We start from the raw sequence: 20,102 nt of genomic DNA, 5'->3' as shown, positions 1-20,102 counted from the left end.
GGGTGTACCTGTATTTATATGGTACCGGGTACAATGGACTCTGTGCGTTGTAACTGTGTGTGCTGCTGGACTGGAAGCGTTAATAGTGGCTTAACTTCTCTGCCGTCCATTCTAAAACGCCTCTAGCGCAGAAGAACCGAGGACTCATTTTGACCACAGTTCTCAACTTATTAAATTTTGCTGTCCCTGGTCTACAGAGTAGCATGCAGGAATATAAAAATTCCCTGTTAGAAATACCCCAAATGAGACTGCTTCAACAGATGTGCTTTTCTATTTTTCACACGTTAACTTGTACCCACTTAGAGAAAGAAGAGGTTTTGTTTGTCACAGAACAAGAAAAGAGGCAGGAGACCAGCACAATATGCATTTATTAGGCTATCCATTTTAAAGTAACTTGTCCGTGACAGAAGTCATCCCTCATAATCCTCTAATGACATATCGTAGGCGAGCCTTATAATTGAATAACGCACCTGCTCAGAGGATAGAGGCTACTAAGTCAGAACACGACAATTCCCAAAAAAAGACACGCAACTTTCTGCCCGTTTGTTGACTCCGGAAGCGAGCAATTAAAGGGTTTCAAGGCCAACTTTCAATTGATTTTGAAGGCTAAATCCGGAGGAACAACCCACACACGAACTAATTAAACCGCAGCTTTGGATGGGGCAGATCAGGCCGTAGCTCCCCGAGCCAGCTGCCAGCGTCCACAGCAGCGCGGGGTTCCCCCGGGCCAGCCAGCCCGGGCTCCCGGGCAGACCGGCGGCGCCTGCGCTCACCCTTCGCCCTTCTAGCTTCTCCTGCCGTTAATTCTCGTTAACTCAATCGGTAGGCGGCAGGTAAATTCTGCTATTTAAGTGGTAAAGCGTTTATCATTCAAACCAGTAGATGATGTTTTCGAGCGCTCATCCTTTGTCAGTATTGGAAGCATTTTTACCAGCTGTGGCGTGGGCTGGCTGAAGGGAGAAGTTGGATAACGATAACATAGCTCTGGGCAGTGTGTTGAAACAGTCATCTATCATTTTGGGGTTTTAGTGCCTCAGGAGTTGCCCCGCTGCTCCTGCGAGGCATCGCCTTTGTTAAAGTAACAACCGTTTTACGTTTCCGTACAGTTATTCCTCCCCCCACCTCCGTTGAAAAAGCCTTTTTTCCTCATAGGCTTCTTCAATTTCCTCAGCACTTTAGCCGTCAAACGCAAACCACAATCTTTCTTGGAACACGAAAGAAACGAAAGGAAAAACAGCTGAACCGCTTTGAGCCACAAGGGCTGGTTTTACTGCCCTGCAGCCCCGGGAGGATTTGGAGCCGGAATGACCCGGCGGGCTTGGAAAGGGGCCGGCTGGGCCGGCAGGTCGGCCACGCGCCGCTGTAGCTCTACCGAACTGCCCCAACGGCCGCCGCCCCCGCCCCAACGGCCGCCCGCAGCCGCGCGAGACCTGGCTCCCGCGAGAAGAGCGCTTCCGCCGCCCCCCCGCCGGCCTCCCGGCGCGCGGGGGAAAGGGGCGGGTGCTCTTCGCGCGTGCGCAGGGGCGGCCGCCGGCGGGTCGGAGGGGAGGCGCCATTTTGGGCCTGTGCGAGCCGGGCGGCGGTGGTGTCCGGGGGCGGCGGGTCCTAGCGGCCATCTCTGCCTTGGGGCTTTGCCCCCGTCGCCAGCTCCGAGGGCCCCGGCGGGGAGGCGGGCCCGGGCTCGGGCCCGGGCTCGCCATGGAGAGCGAGTACTACGGCGGGGAGCAGTCAGGTAGCGGCGCGGGAGCGTCCCTCGGCGGGCGGGCGGGCGGCCGCGGGCTGGGGCCTGTGAGGGAGGCGGCGGCGCGGCGGGGCCCTGCAGCCGGCCCGGCGGCTGGGGTGACACCGGCGCGCCGGGACAGCTCCGCCGCAGCCTGGCTGCATGGAAACGGCGCTTCGTGTAACGCCGTTTATTCGGTGTTTTGGTGAAGGCGTCGGGCAGCGCTGGTCTACGTGCCAGAAGTAGTTTCTGTGGTCTGTTTCTTTTTGGGGAGTATCTGCGGTGGGTTCGTTCCTGTTCTAAAGCTTCCCAGCAGGTATCTCCTATTTGCCTGTACTAGTCCAGTGCTGGAACTGGAATCTCCTTGCAGCAGGCCCTGGCTTCCTGACCGTCATAGCTGTCAGTGCTTTCTTAAACACTGGGAGTTGTCACTGAGTTTTATTTTCTTTCCTTTTCTTCCTTTGGAATAGATGACGGTGGAGCTACTCCAGTGCAAGACGAACGAGATTCAGGATCTGATGCTGAAGATGAAGTCAATGAGCAGCATTCCGGATCTGAGAATGGAAGCGTAGGGCATCAATCAGAGGTACATTGAAACTTTGTTTTTAATTGGATAAAGCCTTATAAAATAAGTAAAGATTTTTTTGTATTCTCTTAACTGAGGTTTACTGTGTGTTCATTGAATTGTTCTTAAGGGTCCTGTCAGGCAAAACTTTACTTTCAGAAGGAACACTGACAAGTAATCCCTGGGCGAATAAGTAGGGTAGTTCCGTTTCTCCTTAGTTATTATAATGGTGCTCACTGTTATGTACTAGAGCAAGATTAATATTGTGCTACTCTCCTGCAAGAATCTTATCCTTGATGTTGCGACCGGTAAACTTAGATTTGAAATCCTAATATAAACGTTGAGAAATCTTGACTTTTACCTTAAAGTGCTGCACGTTAATGTAAAACCACATGTTACGGAGGCGTACTTTTTCTTACTAAATAATAAATACTCTCCCATCTTCCTTCTCTCAGCTATGAGAGAGAATTGCCTCTAAAGGCTATTTTGTTCTATACTTTTCCCCTTGTCGTTCACAAGGGAGTAGGTCTCCATGCGGAAAAGACACTAAGGCTCCTATTTGGCGCCTCTCTTTCCTCTGAAGGGCTTTTTGTTCCGAGACCCCTCCATGGTGGAAAGGGTGAAGTTGCTGTGATCCAGGGTTGTATTTGCAAGAGAGTTGCTCAAATTGTGGTTTGAGTTTTGTGGGTGGAAGGAGGGCTCTAATAGAGGTGAACGTTCCCTGTGGAGTTCCGGGATACTGCCTGGCTTAGTCTTAATTTCCAGAATTTTGTGACTTACGATGAGTAGAGATCCTCTTCTCCAATCCTGGACCTTGTGATCTCTGCAAAACAAACTCTCTCGTTGAAGATTTCTTCTTGGGACCTTACCAGGGAGGGATAATTTTGGCCTGTGAAATTCTGTCTTCTCCTAGTAAAGCTATGTTATGGAGAACTTTTTGATAAAAGTTGATTAAAAAATTGTAATGAAGTCTGCTTTATTCTGTTCTGCAAATCCTATTGCATTTTGCGTAAAGCTCAGGATTGGCTCTGACTGTGTTTTTGATGGTTATGTATTATTAACGATTGCCTAAAACTGTAACGTGATATACTACAACAGACTGAAAAGCTTCAAAAGGTGTACTGGTTCACTCTTTTGTGGTATAACTTGCAAGGTCTTTTTTTTTTTTTTTTTTTTTAATTGGCGCTCATGCTTTCATCAGAGCTAGAAAAGTGGATGAAGATTTCGCATAAGTATAAAATGAAAGTTCTTCCAGTTTATTTGAATTTGAGCGTAAAGCATAGTTTGGAAGGTTCACGGAGGGGATGGGTAGAGGTGGTGATACGTACAACAGAAGAAACTGGTTTGGTGTGAGGCACTATCTCCTATTGTGACAGTCAGGAAATGCTTTGGCAGAGGAAGAAATATGTTTTTTCATTTGAGAGAAAAAACAGTGCCTCTGATGAGGATTTAGTACTTCTTAAACTCCTATTTTCATCTAAAGAATTGCTGATGAAAGCAGAGTGTTGTGTTGCCACTTTGATATAACTGAACTTTTCCTTTGCTGTGTGGAAACTTGGTCAGTTGATTTTACTCCTCTATGTTCTTGTGGGATTTTAAATTTATCTGCAGTGATACAGGAATTTGAAATTGGCGTGAAGAAGAAATAGTTGACTCTTAATTATATCTTCAGCAAGACTTTTTCAGATTTAAATAACCAGAAAATATCGTTAGCAGCTCTCATCCTTGTTGACTGATCCTCTTCGTGTACCAGCAGTATTTTGAAGGCTTTGTTCTGTGATGGCTGATGAATCTTCATCTTTGGATGAAACACTTTGGAAAGTCCAATGAAAAAGAAAAAAAAAACCCAAGCAATTAAAAAAACAAACAAAAACAACCTTTCTGCTTGAATGTAAATGTGAACCTTCAAGCTTTAATGCTTTATTTGATTCAGTTCAAATCATAAACTTTTGATTTTTATTTTTTTGCTATGAAGTTCTTAGTAATTTGATGTTTTTACTACATCAAATTCAAAAATGCAACTCAAATGATAATGTGCAACTACTTTCTCTGGAAGAAGTAGCTTTCAGTGAATTATCATATCATTTATCCTAAAATATCTCTCACCCTCTTATTTCCTTCATCTTTAGGAATATGTGGGAGGAATGACATTCAAAGGTAATAAAACCTTTGAGACAGCCTAATCAGTTAAGTCTATTTAATTACTATTTCGTCTCTGATTTAGAACTCAGATGTAAAGAACTGAAGTTTTAAATTTTCAAACTTTTTTTTCAGGTTCTTAACTTTAAAGAAAAGGGAGATCCTGAGGAATTACTTATGTAGGTCTCAGGTATGTGGGTTTTTCTTTTCCACAATTCTTTTCTGGCTTTCCTTCCCCCAAACCCACTTTATCTATAAATGTTCTCCTTGATGTCCTTACCAATTCTGTTTTAGATAAATAGAATTAGATAACACATAGTTTTAGTACAGTAATGAATATTAAATCATGTTTACAGTGTTTGTTCAAGCCAGGCTCACATGGAATCTTTTATGATTCTTACACTTGCACCAAGTCCCAGCTATCTTCCCAAATTTAGTTATGGTTTGACGGCAACTGTTAACAAATATACAAATATCTTAGATTTTTTTTTTTGAAACAACATAGCGTAACTTGCTGATCTGCCTATGATGATTGATGTATGCCTTAGTTTAACAATTGTCATTCGTGAGGTTGTAGTGGATGGGTCAATTTTGTCGAACTTACTAAATTATCAGAGTATTACATTTTAAAAGTGGTTGCATGTTGATCCAACAAACTACTTGCTAACTGAAATTTTATGTTGAGGGATAACACTGTAAATCTGATTTTGATGTATTCCTTATTTTGTACTGTACTAAAGCCTCATGTTATAGAATTCTGTCAGTTGAAAAAATAAGGACATCTCGATTAAACAGTTTATAGATAAAGAGGAGGAAGAAAAGAAAGCAAAGGAATTAGAGAAAAATGCAGCAGCAATTACCTGAGACCTACTTGTTTGTGAGGATGTCTGATCTTTTCTTTGAGTTAAGTATTTAGGGGGAAAAAAAAACAAAACAAAACAAAATTATGTACATGATTTCTTTGAACACATCTTTTTAGAGACGAACTAGTAAAAAAGGTGGTCGTGGGAGACTATCCTACAGAGTTTAGTCATCTTACTGTAAAGTTGCATCTGCTTTATATATAAAGTATATTCCAAAACATCCACAGAGTCATTATTTGTATTCAGAATACCTTTGCGCTGATGCTTGTGGACAGGGCGTTTCTGTTCTTCCTAGGCTTTGAGCAAGTCAGCTGTGCCCCAGCTCTGCTATAGAAGATGCCTGGTTACATTAGTGTGGTGCTGAGTCCAAGCTAGCTGTATGTCGTCTCTGTGCGGGCCTTATTGACTTGGCTAATACGTGTTTTTTGGGTTAGTTCTGACTTTTACTTTCTCGATCCAGGAATATAGTAGATGTGTGCCTGTCTGCCCAGTCTGGATAAGGACACCTATATCTGCTTTTTCCTGTATTTTCTCTAAGTAGTTCTTCTGTAGGTGATTATATTAGGATAGGATTCAGACGCTGTATTCATCACTGGGGTTCTGTTGTGCAGAGCCCTGTATGAACGCAGGGTAAGCTAATGAGGATGCCTTTCTGTTCCCCCTCCCCAAACCTCTTCCTTCTAAAGAGTGATTGTCAGTTTGCGGCAGTAGATTAGAGATTTGAGGTGTTCTAAAGTGCTTTAGTAATACTGCTGTATAATTGTAAAGACTTCTTACCAAGTATTTTGCATAGAATTTTTTTGCAACTTAGTAATATCTTCTGAATAGGTGGTTATACAGCCTGCAGCCAGACTTTTGACCTTGGAAATACTGAGTGGTTGAGAATTCTTATGGAATCAAGTTGCTTTTTAATTCGGATTAAGTGTTTACCAAAGGCTTTCTAGAATGGTAGCTGCCAGATGAGTCTAATGGTTTAAACAGGAATATATGTAGTATTTTCTTTGGTTTTGATGAGCAGATCCCTTGTTGGTGCTGACTGAATTACCGATACCCATTCAGCATCAGCCATCTGAAATCAAGTGAAAACAAACGGACAAAAAATTGGAACATTAAGTGGGGGGAGCGAGGAAATGAGGATTAGAGAATTCCTATTGCAATAAGCTTCAACTACAATGCTGACCTGCATTATAGTGCTTCTCAGTGATCCTGGTCGATAGTGCTGCTGTCAGAATTACCTTTCCTGTTCTATTTCAAGCTGCAACTTTCTTCCTACTTAAATAAGGCAGTGGGAGAAAAGTACATCCCATACACGCACTCTTAGTTTGTTCGGTGGGAGATACTGTGCAGGAGAGGGCGACCCAATTAAGATTCTGATAACAACTATAATGAACTGAGAGCAATTGGGCAGTATGGTCTTAGACCTCAGTTGTGCAACCTCAGTTCTGTAACTTCTTAATCTTCATATCGAATTCTTCATAAGTCTGAATTCAGATTTGAACTGAACCATGGTTTCTTTCTGTAGAGGTAACAAATGAGAAATAATGAATATTATCATCACCATTATTTGAAAGGCCTGCATTGCTGTAGTGACAGGAGCAAATAGTAGAAAGACAGTACTAACTTAGATGATTGAAGCTGCTGTTTTGTAGCTAGCATTAAGTGACATGGACATAGTAAAGCTATATTTGAAGTACATATTTTAAAATTATGTAGTGCTAATTTTCCATGATGTAGTATCTTTCTGTCAGTAATTCTACAGTCATTTATCAGTTAATATTTTATAGATGGTTAGCCAAGAGGATAAATGCATGGCATTAGATCCAGAATTTTAAAAAGTGATGTTTTTTACCACTTTGTATAATTTTGGAGAGCATAGTTCTTAAGTAATTTAAGTTTAGTTTTATTTAAAATTCCCTCTTATTCATATATTATAAAGACTAATTGTAGTGTTTGGTCTAGGTGTGGCATAGATACACCTGAACTATTGTGTGTGGTTCTGACTGTGGGAGCAGAGTGAATATAGGAAATAAAAAGAAAACAGATGGGAAGCCTGTTCTCCCAGGGAAGTTAAATTTCTAACAAAAAAAAGATTTGGAAGCTCCAAGACAAAGAAGTCTTAAAGTATCTCCTAGGACAGTAAATGTTCTGTTTGCAAAGATGTCGGTGGAAGGAGTCTGCAGCTGAGAAGACAAAGACAAAATGACCCCTGAGGAAAGGGCTCGCTCTGGCTGAGAAATGGAGAAGCTGAAGTTGTAGAAGAGAAGTTTCTATTACAATATTGTTCTCTTTGTTTGAAAACAGGATTATTGTGACAGTGACTGTGTTAGGTATGCTGAGTTAATGCAATGAAAGTTTTAGAGCGCCTAATGTTTTTTCTGAAGTAAAATGCAATATTGAAAATTTTTTTTCAAGTAGAACATTAGATTTTTCTAGGAAGGGTAGAAGTCAGACTTTATGTTCTGTTGTCAGTAATGATGTTGACAGGTGGCTTGCAAAACATTTTTTCCAAAAATGGAGTGTGTGGCTTACTGTTTTTGTAGTGTGAAAAAAGAAATAAAGGAGTGTGTTTCACTTCTTGGAGTTTTGTGAAGGTCAGTCTATTCATGCATAGGATGTCTGTCTCAGGTGTCTGGATAGGTATAGGAGGAATCAATTTAAAGGAGAGAGACATTAAGTCTGTTCTTTGAAATACATTCTCACCTCTTAAAACAGGAATTTATTGTTAAATGATAGGAATTCCATCTTGACACGTTCTCATTTCCTGGCAAAGAGGGAAAGGGCATAAGCTCTTGAGCTCCACTGGAATGTCATGCATGTATAGTTTTGAGTAAAATGCACTTCATACAACAAAAATCTTTTGAGACCTAGAAAATTGACCTCTGTGGGTCACCGAAAATTTTTTATTTGCCCTGTTTCTGAAGAGTCAGACTAAACCTTCTTGAAAGCCTGCCTTTTTTAAATAGAAGTGCTAAATAATCAGACCTTGGGGAATCAGACCTTTCTTAGAAGTATTAATTTGAGGGTTTTTTTCGTTCTGTTGCCATGTCCAGAATATGATTGAGCAGCAAAGTGGACAGACTTCCATTGATCCTTTAATATTTTTCTTGCTCTAAAGTATTAGATAGCAAGTCCTTTGATTCAGCTTATCTAATACTTGTCTGTATAGAGGAATTTTCAGGCTGCAGTATCTTGAGCAATCAGGTTGAGGGGAGGACAAGAAAAAATTGGAACAGCTTTTATTTCCTTTTTTAGTTTCTTTGCTTAGTTGCCTGAGATTATTTTTCTCTTCTAGAATGAACACAGTGATGGAGAAGAAGATGGGCAAATGGGAGAGCCTCATATGACAGACTCTGAAAATGAAGATATTCCAAGGCAAAAAGACAGTGACTCAGATAATGAGGAGCCTCCAAATCACAATGTAAGTGATTCAGACAACGAAGCAGCTCACGGAGGGAAAGACAGTGATTCTGATACTGAGGATCGTCCAAATCAGCATTTAAGTGACTCTGAAAATGAGGAGGCCTTAAATCATCGAGTGAGTGACTCTGAAAATGGAGAACCTCAAAGGGATCAGAGCAGTGATTTTGAAAACGAGGGATCACAGAAGCAGCCGGCCAGCGACTCGGAGAGCGAGGAGCTCCGCAAGCAGCCGGCCAGCGACTCGGAGAGCGAGGAGCTCCGCAAGCAGCCGGCCAGCGACTCGGAGAGCGAGGAGCTCCGCAAGCAGCCGGCCAGCGACTCGGAGAGCGAGGATGTTTCCAGACACAAACAAGAAATAGAGTCTGATGATAGCGATGGGGAGGACAGGAAGGAGGAGGTGCAGAATGATTCTCGTCATTCAGATAATGAACCTGTGAGAGAAGGATTTCAGGGCTCCGACAGTGAAGAGGATGGTCCTAAAAGACGAAAAATATCAGACAGTGATGAAGACGAGAAAGAGGAGGAGAAGACAGTGAAAAGGAAAACAGCCGTACTTTCTGACAGTGAGGATGACAATGAGAAAACACGTAAGGAAAGATAGTGTGAAAATAAAAATGTGATGTGGCAAGCAGTAGTGCTACGGTTAATTTATTATTTTTATGTGAATGAGCATGTAAGATGAATATGGAACTCCACAGCAAGTTTATTTGTTAGATGGCAACTGTGCTTTGAAAAGGCACTGTTCTAATTGCATTTCCATGTGAATATTTAACACTTATGAGTAATCAGTAGGTTTAATAGAAGTAAAAGACAGAAGACTTTTTGCAAAGAGTCTGTTTCATATTGACATCTGTTTTAGTGTTTATTATTCCTGTTACAGTCATTTCTTTAATACTTAACTGTTACTTCTCTAGTCATTTTTTTGGTGTTTTCTTTTTTTTTTTTTTTTGGAAGCTAGGAGTGAGAATCAGTTTAGAAATTGCAGGTTGTTTATGTATAGATGTGAGATAGATAGACACACACACACACACGCGCACACACACACTCACTCACTCACTCACTCACTTACTTCAGTTACTGTCTGAATAAGATAGACTTTAGAATGGATATGTTCTTTTGTAGAGAGGGCACTGATTTAATGTAGGAAGGCTAGTCGGCTTTGCTCTTGTCCAAACAGAATTTGAGAGAGAGCAGCTGTTTGGGAGGACTAGTTGTTATCCCTGTTACTAGGATATGTAGTAATGCTCCTTTTTTTGGCAGCCGCAAAAAAAGTGCGAATTCTTTCTGATGTCGAAGAATCAGATAGTGATGCTGCTTCAGAGAAATCTGACAAAAGGAAGAAAAGTATTGTGTCAGATAGTGAAGAAGAGGAAGAAAGGAAAGAGAATGCTGGGAAGAAGAAAGAAGAGAAAGATCTGTTTGGAAGTGACAGTGAATCTGGAAATGAACAAGAGTAAGTGCTTCTGTGAATGTGAATCCCTTCAGGGTTGCAGATAGTGAGACTGATCTTGAATGGAAAATGGATGAATCCCAACCAGAGAATGAATGTCCACCTTCAGTGGTGGTGTGAAGAGGAAGGTCGATAGTAGGTATCAGAATGAAAGGTAGATCTCCCCACAATCATATTAGAAATTTCCCAGGAAAATGCACTGCTCACTGCTGCTGTCCTAGATAGATGAATGTTACTATTACTTTCACAGGAACCTGATTGCAGATATATTTGGCGAATCTGGTGATGAGGAAGAAGAGGAATTTACAGTAAGTGTTATTGTGGGTGACTCTTGTTTTGTTGCCAGAGCTAATCTCCGTGGGAAGCTATTTCAGAATGCCTCTTCAGGTTTGAATTCACATTCAGGGATATGCCCTGTCAGTAGGGAAGCTTTACGTCTGTGCCAGACTCACTGAGGTAGTCTTTAAGTTAGGTAACTTCTAAAGCTCTTCTGATGGAAGACTCAGCTGTATGGAAGTCACAGATGAAAATATGAAGCCTTTGTTTCTCTTGCAAAGAAGACAGAGGAGGATCTAGAGGAAGCTTTTAGAAGATCAGAGTCAGGCACCTGAGTAGATGCTCCGTCTGTACGCTGACTTGCACTGTTTTTACCATCAGGGTTTTAACCAGGAAGACTTGGAAGAAGAGAAAGCTGAAACAGACATGAAGGAGACAGCAGATGAGTCAGATTCTGACGATAACATCAAAAGAGGGAAGCAGTAAGTCAGGGGGTTATATACTCATTTGTTACTGGCAAATACAAGATTTTTGTGAAGAGGTCCTCCAAAGACTGACTAGACTTGTTGGTTTAGAAAAGCAAGGGACTATGTTTCAACAGAAATGCGTGTTCTCAAAGGCCATGGCATAAGTTCCCCTCTTTGCTTCTACAGTGTAGTCGCTTTTCAATCAGTAGCAGATTACCTATGCTGCTGCTCCAGAAAAGGGTAGTTCCCATCAAAAGCTGAGTGAAACTAACATCTGATCAGTTTTTCTCTACTTCTAACAGTTCAGCAGTGGGCCGTGTATAGGAGCATCGCAGTCCCGGGTGTGTTTCTCTGCTGCTCTAGGGAATAAGGTGTGGCAAGACTAACACTTAGCTTGTCTCCCGTTTCCTTCCTGTCTGCCCCAGTAGTGAAAGAGCACTGTATTGCAAGTGCAGGAAAGCAAAATTCTTGTCAGCTTCAGTGATAGCTTTTACTCATCTTGACCCCTGGGTGTCAAATTCATACATGTTGTTAGCTCTTTCAGCAAGCTAGAAGGTGATCTTGTAGGCTTTTGAGGGCATCTCTGAGCAACTGAAACCTTTTGTTTACTAGTTTCCCGGTTTGTAAACTGAGGATATCTAATTATTGTACAGGGACATTGAGACATAACACCTGTAGAGCTCTTGGAGATTTTTGGAAACAGAAATGCAAATGCTACAGAAATGCAAGACTATTTTCTATAAAGATGGTGTAGGCTTAACCTTCTCCTGACTGTCGGCAAACTCTTACATTTCAGCATGGACTTCATGTCAGATTTTGACATGATGCTGCAACGAAAGAAGAGTATGAGTGGCAAGCGCAGACGAAACCGTGATGGTGGGACATTTATTAGTGATGCAGATGATGTGGTCAGTGCGATGATTGTTAAGATGAATGAAGCTGCTGAGGTGAGTTTTCTAGGTTCTAAAGACACCTCAAAATCCAATTCTCTTCTATGGGAAAATCTTGTATCAGGTGAAATATAGGAATCTGCCTGGTACTCAGGAGCACATACTCTGTACATCACTGAAAGCTTTCAGTATCGAAATGCTGTTTCAACGTTATTTGCTATTTTGAATTCAAGAATTTTCTTCAGTTGAAATTCAGAAAAACTTTTCGTTGTAAAGATTAAAATCAGTTAAGTTTGTTAAACCAGCTAGCTCAGCGGAGATCAAATGCCCTATAAAAAAGGGTGAATACATATTCTAGAAAATATGAGTGCTTATCTCAAACACTGAGAAAGAGACTGTCCTAATACATTTAGTTTCCTTATTCATATTATATATGTAATTGTTGTCCAGAATAAACAGGACATAACCTTTTCTAAACTGCTTAGATGAGGATACTATGGTAAATGATGGCAGAGCAACACAATTACAGGAAAGAAATAAGCCTTAGCAGACTGCCTCTTTCAAGGAGTCATGCTTAATATGTTACTGTGCAAGGTTTATTGGAGTTGTTTTGTTTTTTGTCAGGTATCTTTTGTTATTGTTGTAGTTTTGTTGAAGTAGCAATCAAATTAACAAAGCATTGCAAAAGTCATTACAAGCAGTTTGGGGAATATGCAGGGAACTTTAGAAAGAGGAAGCTTACGAATATCAAATATTTCTGGGAAGAAGCTAATAAGGATAATGTGTTTGATGCGCAAGGAGAGAGCGAGATAGTGATTTGGGAGACAACTGAGGCTTCCTTGGTCTTTGACAAGATCCTGGTAGATGTTTGAAGCCATAAAGTTTGAAATATTTGAGAGAAGGAAGAGCTGAGTTCCAGTGCTGTGGACAGTTTTTGCTTGAGAAGTGCTTTTCCCCTGATTTTGATATCTGCTGAGATCTTAATAGGATTTGGCTTCTTTTCACTATTTTTTTTAAATATTATATATAAATGGTTAGTGCTTGTCAAAGACAGCAGGTGTCTCTAGTTTTCTAACATGTCCCTGTCGAGCCGTTTTGGGGTATGAAGGGGGGCAAGCGGGGAGAAGGGCATTAGAAGAATCTTTTTCATTGCAGTGAAAAAACATTGTGTAGAAAGAGCCTTCAATGGATTTCGCGTGAGTGGAAAGTTACCACTGTAGCAGAACAAAGACCTGTTGATTACAGTGGGTCTTCTGGATGTGTGAGCCCAGGTACTGAACAGATACCGTGACAGATACCAGGGTGTTGATAGCATCTCTGAAACTGAGATTTGGTTTTAGCTTAGCACGTGATGCACGTTTGAGTGCTCTTAGGTTAATCACACTGTATTTCATCCTAAACTTCTAGGTTATACCATTATATTCTTATGTGCAATGAATGTAGACATTCATCATTGTTTTGATTAGTTATTTTTAATTACCGTTATTCAGATGAGATTTTACTAACAAAGTTTCTATGTTAGCTATGCATAGCTAATAAGGAGGACTCTGCACAACTCTGTTTTATTGCAATAATCCTAAAACTTGAAAGTAGAAAAATACATAATTCTGGAGGGAAGTCTCTTGCACGTGAGGCTTTTAAGGAAAACGTTGACTAAGTTGGGGACCCCTCTTTAGGGTGGTCTTTTGTATAAAATGTGTTTTGGGACTGTAAGAAGGTGGAGCAGGGCATGAAGCTGATGTAATTTCCCAAAGTTGCACTTTTCTAGTAATAGATTAATCTCTCTCGTAAATGTCGTAAGGGATGAGAATTGCTGCTTTCCTCTTGATTAAGTTGTACTTCTTCAACTCCCTGCAGGAGGATCGACAGCTGAATACGCAAAAGAAGCCAGCACTAAAGAAATTAACTTTGCTACCAACTGTAGTTATGCATCTTAAAAAGTAAGTGTCCTCCCAGTGAATTATCTTGGGGTAACTGGAAATAGGAAGGTTTGGTAGAGTAGCGTTACAGTTACACTGAGTAAGTAATGAAACCTTTTTCTTCATTCCAGTTAAATGCTGGAGCTAGGTGGGCTCTTGAAAACCTAGAAGCTAACCTTTTCACTTGAAGCAACCTAAAATGTACTATTGTACATCGCATCTTAAGATGTACATTATATGACTTTGTGGCTTCTCTTTACTTAAAACTTTCTAGGCAGGACCTCAAAGAAACTTTCATCGATAGTGGTGTTATGTCTGCTATCAAAGAGTGGCTTTCTCCTCTTCCAGACCGAAGTCTGCCAGCACTAAAGATACGAGAAGAACTTCTGAAGATCCTGCAAGAGGTTTGAAACTGACTTTTAGCCGTATTTGATTCATGGCTTCACCGTGGCTTCACAATCATGTGTTCTAGGGAAATTTATTGAGGGAAACATACTGTTGCTGCTGGCAGTGGAGTAGCACCGCTAGCAGTGAAATACAGGAAGCAGCGAACTGCAGAATGGTGGATATGTTTGGTGTAGAAGTTCCATCGATTCAATAAGTATTTCCTACGTTGTAGATAGGTGTCTGCAACTCCCTAGCCAAATTTTGTTCAGCTAGACAGCCTAATTGTTGTTGCTAAAACGTTTTCCTTGTGTTTGTATAATAAAGCAAATAGCTCTTCTAGCAGCAGGCCAAAAGAAATATCTAAAGCTCTAAAACATAAGAAGTAAGACTGTACTGCAGTCTGAGTTTTAGAGGGTCGCGGGTGAACTACGTGCATTAACTTCCGTATCTTTCCTCAAGAAACGACATGCTGTGGCATTTCTAGATTCCTGATGAATCTGAACTGCTGTGTCATTTACCTTCCCTTTTTCTGTGTGGCTCATATATCATGAGTGGTCACTTTAGTTTGTCTTCAGTGCATTCATAACGTAAGTGTAGCATAGTCTCAATAATGAAGTAGAAGTGAAATTTCTGTTGCAGTACCATAACTGGCTTCACTGATTGAAGTTCTGTAAGCATTTGTCTTTGCATAAGAGTTTACAAAATTTCTACCCCAACTTAGATTATTTGGCCTTGCCTGCTTGTTTCAAATATATGCCTAAAGTATATAGTTGTATTTAATCTGTATTTAAGCTGCATTTAACCAGCGTGGCTCCAGCAGTGCTTACTAACTCAGCTTTATGCTACCTGATTCAGCTGTTTTTTGTTTGTTTTCTTTTCTTTTCTAGAGTTGATGTAGTCATTGTGTTGCCAGGTGAGCTAGATGTTCATGGAGCCAACTTAGGCATTGTTAAATTGTGACGTGAATAAATTAGTAACCAGTAACTAGATGGACTCTTTTATGAGGTTTTTTTTCTCATTGGGGCTGTTTTATTTCTTTCTTTACTTCTGCTATGGCAGAAGGCTGTCTCTTTCCTCCTCTTTTTTGGTATATTAAAGCGTGCAGTGCATATGGGAAGCCCGTCGTACTCAGTATAAAGACCTTTAGTGTTTATAGCAAAGCTGGTTGTTTGACGCCTTGTGCCACATAGATTTTTATCATCATGAAATGAGTGCTTAGAAGGCAGTAGCTTTATTCTTGGGTAATATTAGCAAAAGAGCATTTGGAGAAAATGCTTTAGGAAACTTAGTTTGTTTTGTGTTTAAGAAACAAAACTGTTAAAGCAAATTACTGGGTTTTGGTGCTTGATACTTCAACCTTTAAACTGATTGGTGGTGCAATGAAAAATACTTTTTTTTTTTTGGTTATGATTATCATGAAAATAAGTTTTGTTTTTATGTAAAATTCGTTATCAGCTTGGACTTCAATAACAGCTGGCTCTGTTAATGTTCAGATGTCGTTTCTTGTTACTCTCCGACTATTCTTTTATCTTCCAGCTGCCCAGCGTGAGCCAGGAGACCCTGAAGCACAGTGGGATTGGACGAGCCGTGATGTACCTTTACAAACACCCCAAAGAGTCGAGACCTAACAAGGATATGGCAGGGAAGCTAATCAGTATGTAAACCTCTCTTTGTATTGCTTCAATGAGACTTCACTGACAACTTGATTTCTGCACCGGTCTTTCTGCTGCGTCTTTGTTATTAACCTTAGTAGAGAGAGAACTGTTCTGCGGTACAGGAGTCTCATCTGTTTAATCGCTTCGCTTGCGAGGCTCTTAACGAACACTGTTTTACTTACTTCCATATGCATCTTCTCCCGTTTCTTTCATTCTTGTTCTAAAACCAGAGGCTGGCATTTATTTTGCCTAAATTCTCTCTTAACTAGTTGTCCAGGCCTCATCTGTATGTAACGAAGGAAGAAGGTGCTGCTAGAACACTGTTTATCCCACGCTTTCCATGGACTTTAGAGGCAACGTAGATGTCTAAATGTTTACTTCTTAAACAGCTGTAGTTATGTGCAGTGCATTCCATCTTGAATGACTGCAAACTGATTATAAACTTATTTTGTTCTTTAGAAACTATTCTACATATTTCGAAAATAGCGCTCACTGTGGCATGCAGGAGTTCCTGACATTAAGTATTGTAAGGGCTGGGAGAGATTCCAGCGAAGCAAGCATTAGCAAGAGACTTTATGGATGAAAGCTCCTCCTTACTGTCCAAGAAGGCTGGGCTTTCCTGAAATCTTAAAACACTTTGAAAATCATTTGTTTGATGATAGAGAGGAAGCCGAAATGCTTGCCATGATCTTTGAAAATGGTATTTAGAGTCACTGGAATATTTTGGAGGTAAACCTTTATATGCCCAGTGATGTGCTGAAGTACCAGGATGTGGGTGTGGGGGGGTTTTTTGTTTTTTGTTTTAAACAGATGAATGGTCTCGACCTATCTTTGGCCTTACCTCAAATTACAAAGGCATGACAAGAGAAGAGAGGGAGCAGAGAGATTTGGAACAGATGCCTCAGCGTAGGAGATTGAGCAGGTAGGAATAGCAGGCAAAAAATGTGAAAGCTTTCTCTCTGAAATACCGTCAAGAAAAATGTAGATAAATTTTTAAGAGGAAAAAAGACCGGTCAAAAATCACTATTCCTTTATTTCCCTTATCACACTTGATTGCTTTCTAAAAGTACCGTTGTTCCCTGTGTATGGATACCTATAAAATTTTACTTTTTTCTTACAGCTCTGGTGGTCAGACCCCTCGCAGGGACCTGGAGAAAGTGTTAACAGGAGAGGAAAAGTAGGTTGGGTTTTGGTTTTTTTTGGTTTTTTTTGTTTTTTTTTTTTTGATTAGGGGAAAAGAAGCGTTTTAACAGCACTAACAGTATGCAGTTGCTCTGTGGTTTTAAAGGCAGACGCTATGTACTCTGTTTCAGCAGAGGAACACGCTCTGCTTGTTTCTGTGTGTGACTTCTAACAGTAACGCCTTGTTTTTTTGCAGGGCGCTCCGACCTGGGGACCCTGGATTCTGCGCCCGTGCGAGGGTGCCAATGCCCTCGAACAAGGACTACGTGGTCAGGCCAAAGTGGAATGTGGAAATGGAGTCCTCCAGGGTAAGCACTGTAGTCTGGGGAAGAGCTTAGTTTCTCTTACAGACTCTGTACCTACGCTGTCTGTGGTTAAGTGTGGAAATCTTTGTCACCTTAATGCTGCTGTTACTGTGCAATAGAACACTTCTTTTCATGTGCCTTTTTCTAACTTGAGTAGACCGTAAGTTCTGCTGTCAAGGGGGCTGTGTTAAGCCCATCAAATTGCTTCACTCAGGTATCATTGCTTCTCTTATCAGAAAGAGATTTTAACTGTTCCATATCAAGGCTGAGTCTGACTGAAGGCCTCAGGTTTTAGAGCATTTTGAAATAAAGTAGTTATTTGATCAGTCTGTCACTGATATTTTTATACCTCTGTTTTTTGTATCATACTCTCTGATATTATTCCAGTTTGGGAAAACATCAAAGTTTTGATAAGAGTTAACAGCTTCGGCTTGCTTTATTTGATTCATCTGCCTACCTTGTACGTTTAATTTAAAGGCAGAGTACATGGTAAAACGTGTAAATGGAAGAAGTAATAATGCAACTGTGCTCTTTCTGCTGTTATCTTTCCTTCCTTGCATTAATTGAGATATTGTTTCTAGCCCGGGACTATTAAGAGAGGTATTAGTCGCTTGGAAAAGCACAAGAGACGGTTTGCTGAACAGAAACGACTCAGCAAAGTGCATCGAGCCATCAAGTTCAGCATTGAAGGCAACAGGATGCCCCTGTAGCCATGACACTCTGCCTTCCCCAAGTTTGAGAGGTATCCCTCAAGGGAGGTGTGAACAGTGCATGTGCTTCAGCTGTTGGCAGTTTGCACATATAGGAAAGGAGTGTGTATCCCCCACCTTAAACTTGGAAAGCTCTCCTTGGATTCCCTAATGTCTGTACTGTGACCTCGAAGGGAACATACACAGGAGAAAATATGCTGTGGCACGTTAACATCTACCATGATATTGGCCTCTACAGCTTCAGGGCACCCAAATGACAGGTATTAAATGAAAGTACCTGCACTCAAGAATAGCTTTGCATCTGTGGTTTTGAATGCTTGACAGATATATCAGTCTAGCATTCTGAAACAGCTTCTGACTTAATTAGGCTCCTCAGGTTTACCTGAACTGATTGACAGGAATTCTTAGCCCTTAATATAGTACCTTGTGTCACTGTATACTAACCTCTGTGGCTGATGTTTTACTGGTACAAACGAGATAAAAATATTTTTCAGGCCTACTTTTCCAAGGAAGTTAAGTGATGTGAGACATTAGGGGGTGGCTGACAGCAGGTAGAGAATGAGACCTCTGAAGACTTGAGGGAGAAGAAACCCCCGCTGTGAATGCGGGGTGGAGGGAGATCGATCAATGATATATATCAATGTGAGAATTGCTTTGACAATTTCTAGTCTGCATTTCAGTTCTGTGAGCAGGGGTGTCACAAGTGGTAGTTTATTGTTGATTTTTAAGCTTTATATTTATTTATGCATCATTTTTTTAATCACTGTGAAATTCCAGATACAATTCCAGTAAACAGTTCTCTCTGTTTTATGGATAAAGCTCACTTTTAAATCTGTGTGTCGGGAGATCCTTGCCCAGTGATGGGAACAAGAGGTTCAGATTCTAAAACATGGTTTTGTCAGATATCAAGTAGCATATTTTGGATATCTCTCTTTTTCCCAAACTTAAAAGGTGTAAAGTTTCTGTCATTCACTTTTTTTTTTTTTTTCTTTCTGTTGTCTACTGGGGTAAATTGCTTTCTAAGAAGTAGTAGCTATGAATTGAAAGTTCCTTATTGTTTGTCTTCAGTAGTGTTTCTCTATAGAATCACTATAAAAGCTGTGCAAAATACCTGCTGCGTCATCTCAGTTTTTCAACTGCAGTTACACAGAATACAGAAATGAAATGCAATAACTCTTGTAATAATTTGTAAGGCCGGATTTCTTAGAAATTTCTTTTGTTTCCTTCGTCCCCTCCTTTTTTCCCGATGATCTCTTTTTCTATAAGTACTAATCAGTGGCCTTTTAAAATAAATTGCAGTTTGGAATTGATAGGTCAGCTCGATCCAAATCAATTATTGTGTGGTCATATCTAAAAAAACGTTCCATCCTCAGAAGGCCTGTATGTTTGACACCATAGTGAAGTGTATTTCTGACGCTAAACTCCACTCAATGTAGACGCTCAAACTATTCCAAACTGTATATTCAGCCAGCATGTGACCAGCTAACATGGTTATGTTAACCCCTGTAATCTGAAAGCTCTGCTCCGTGATGTTTGTGAGTGTGACCATTTCCATATATGCAATGCATATATTGGGGGAACTGTTTATCCTCATGGGAGGGGGTGGGGGACATGCACAAAAAGAAGTTGGAAATCAGCTGTGGCTTCATCAGATCCCTGCTGCAGGTGTAACCTTGCATGCCTCACTTCTCTTGAACCTCTGGGACGTCTGCTTTTTTTCAGCGGTAATTATTAGTTTTATTTTTTAAGTTCCAGGGGACCTCTAAGAAAGGGGTGAGTCGACTGGACAAACAGATGCGGAAATTCACAGATATCAGGAAAAAAAGCAGATCGGCCCATGCAGTGAAAATCAGCATTGAGGGCAATAAGATGCCATTGTGACCCTTCACAGAAAACCCCATGACCTCTGCTGTAAGACATGCACCCATAGACTCTTTGGAGACCTTTAAATTTTTTAACAACTTGTTTGGATTTTTTTAGCGAATCTTTAAATTGTTGGTTCAGGTTCTGGTATAAGATGTTGTCTGAGGACTGTGAATATGGGGACTATTTTCTCCTGATTGTATTTAAACTTGCTCTATTGTGTCCTTTGTACAGATCAAGTATTTGTTGTATTGCAACACTTTAGACAATAAAACATCCTTCTGTTTTTTT

At 40.7% G+C, this 20,102-nt stretch overlaps 1 protein-coding gene across 5 annotated transcripts; it reads left to right on the top strand.

Moving 5' to 3' along the window:
* Positions 1-1,436: 1,436 nt before the first annotated feature.
* Positions 1,437-20,102, top strand: IWS1 (interacts with SUPT6H, CTD assembly factor 1). 5 transcript variants are annotated; one of them, XM_068954169.1, is made up of 15 exons: positions 1,500-1,732; positions 2,191-2,306; positions 4,560-4,614; positions 8,580-9,294; positions 9,968-10,160; positions 10,408-10,465; positions 10,815-10,915; positions 11,697-11,847; positions 13,648-13,730; positions 13,984-14,113; positions 15,633-15,750; positions 16,562-16,673; positions 16,872-16,928; positions 17,130-17,241; positions 19,698-20,102. In XM_068954169.1, exons 4-15 carry the CDS (start codon positions 8,613-8,615, stop codon positions 19,827-19,829), a joined length of 1,929 nt encoding a protein of 642 aa, XP_068810270.1. In that variant the 5' UTR covers positions 1,500-1,732; positions 2,191-2,306; positions 4,560-4,614; positions 8,580-8,612; the 3' UTR covers positions 19,830-20,102. The 5 variants fall into 5 exon arrangements, with proteins under 5 accessions (XP_068810268.1, XP_068810270.1, XP_068810269.1 ...); XM_068954168.1 differs by lacking the exon at positions 4,560-4,614 and adding an exon at positions 17,820-17,980 and having other exon boundaries at positions 1,522-1,732; XM_068954167.1 differs by lacking the exon at positions 4,560-4,614 and having other exon boundaries at positions 1,437-1,732.

Source organism: Struthio camelus, chromosome 9 (genome assembly GCF_040807025.1).
Source record: "Struthio camelus isolate bStrCam1 chromosome 9, bStrCam1.hap1, whole genome shotgun sequence".
NCBI lineage: Eukaryota > Metazoa > Chordata > Aves > Struthioniformes > Struthionidae > Struthio > Struthio camelus.
This window is presented reverse-complemented; position numbering and strand designations above follow the sequence as displayed.

Coding starts and splice junctions, on each gene's coding strand:
- IWS1 (XM_068954167.1), top strand. CDS start 1,699: ATGGAGAGCGAGTACTACGGCGGGGAGCAGTCAG. Junction 11,848..13,647: donor AGATGAATGAAGCTGCTGAG/GTGAGTTTTCTA, acceptor AACTCCCTGCAG/GAGGATCGACAGCTGAATAC. Junction 16,674..16,871: donor CAGCGTAGGAGATTGAGCAG/GTAGGAATAGCA, acceptor TTTTTCTTACAG/CTCTGGTGGTCAGACCCCTC.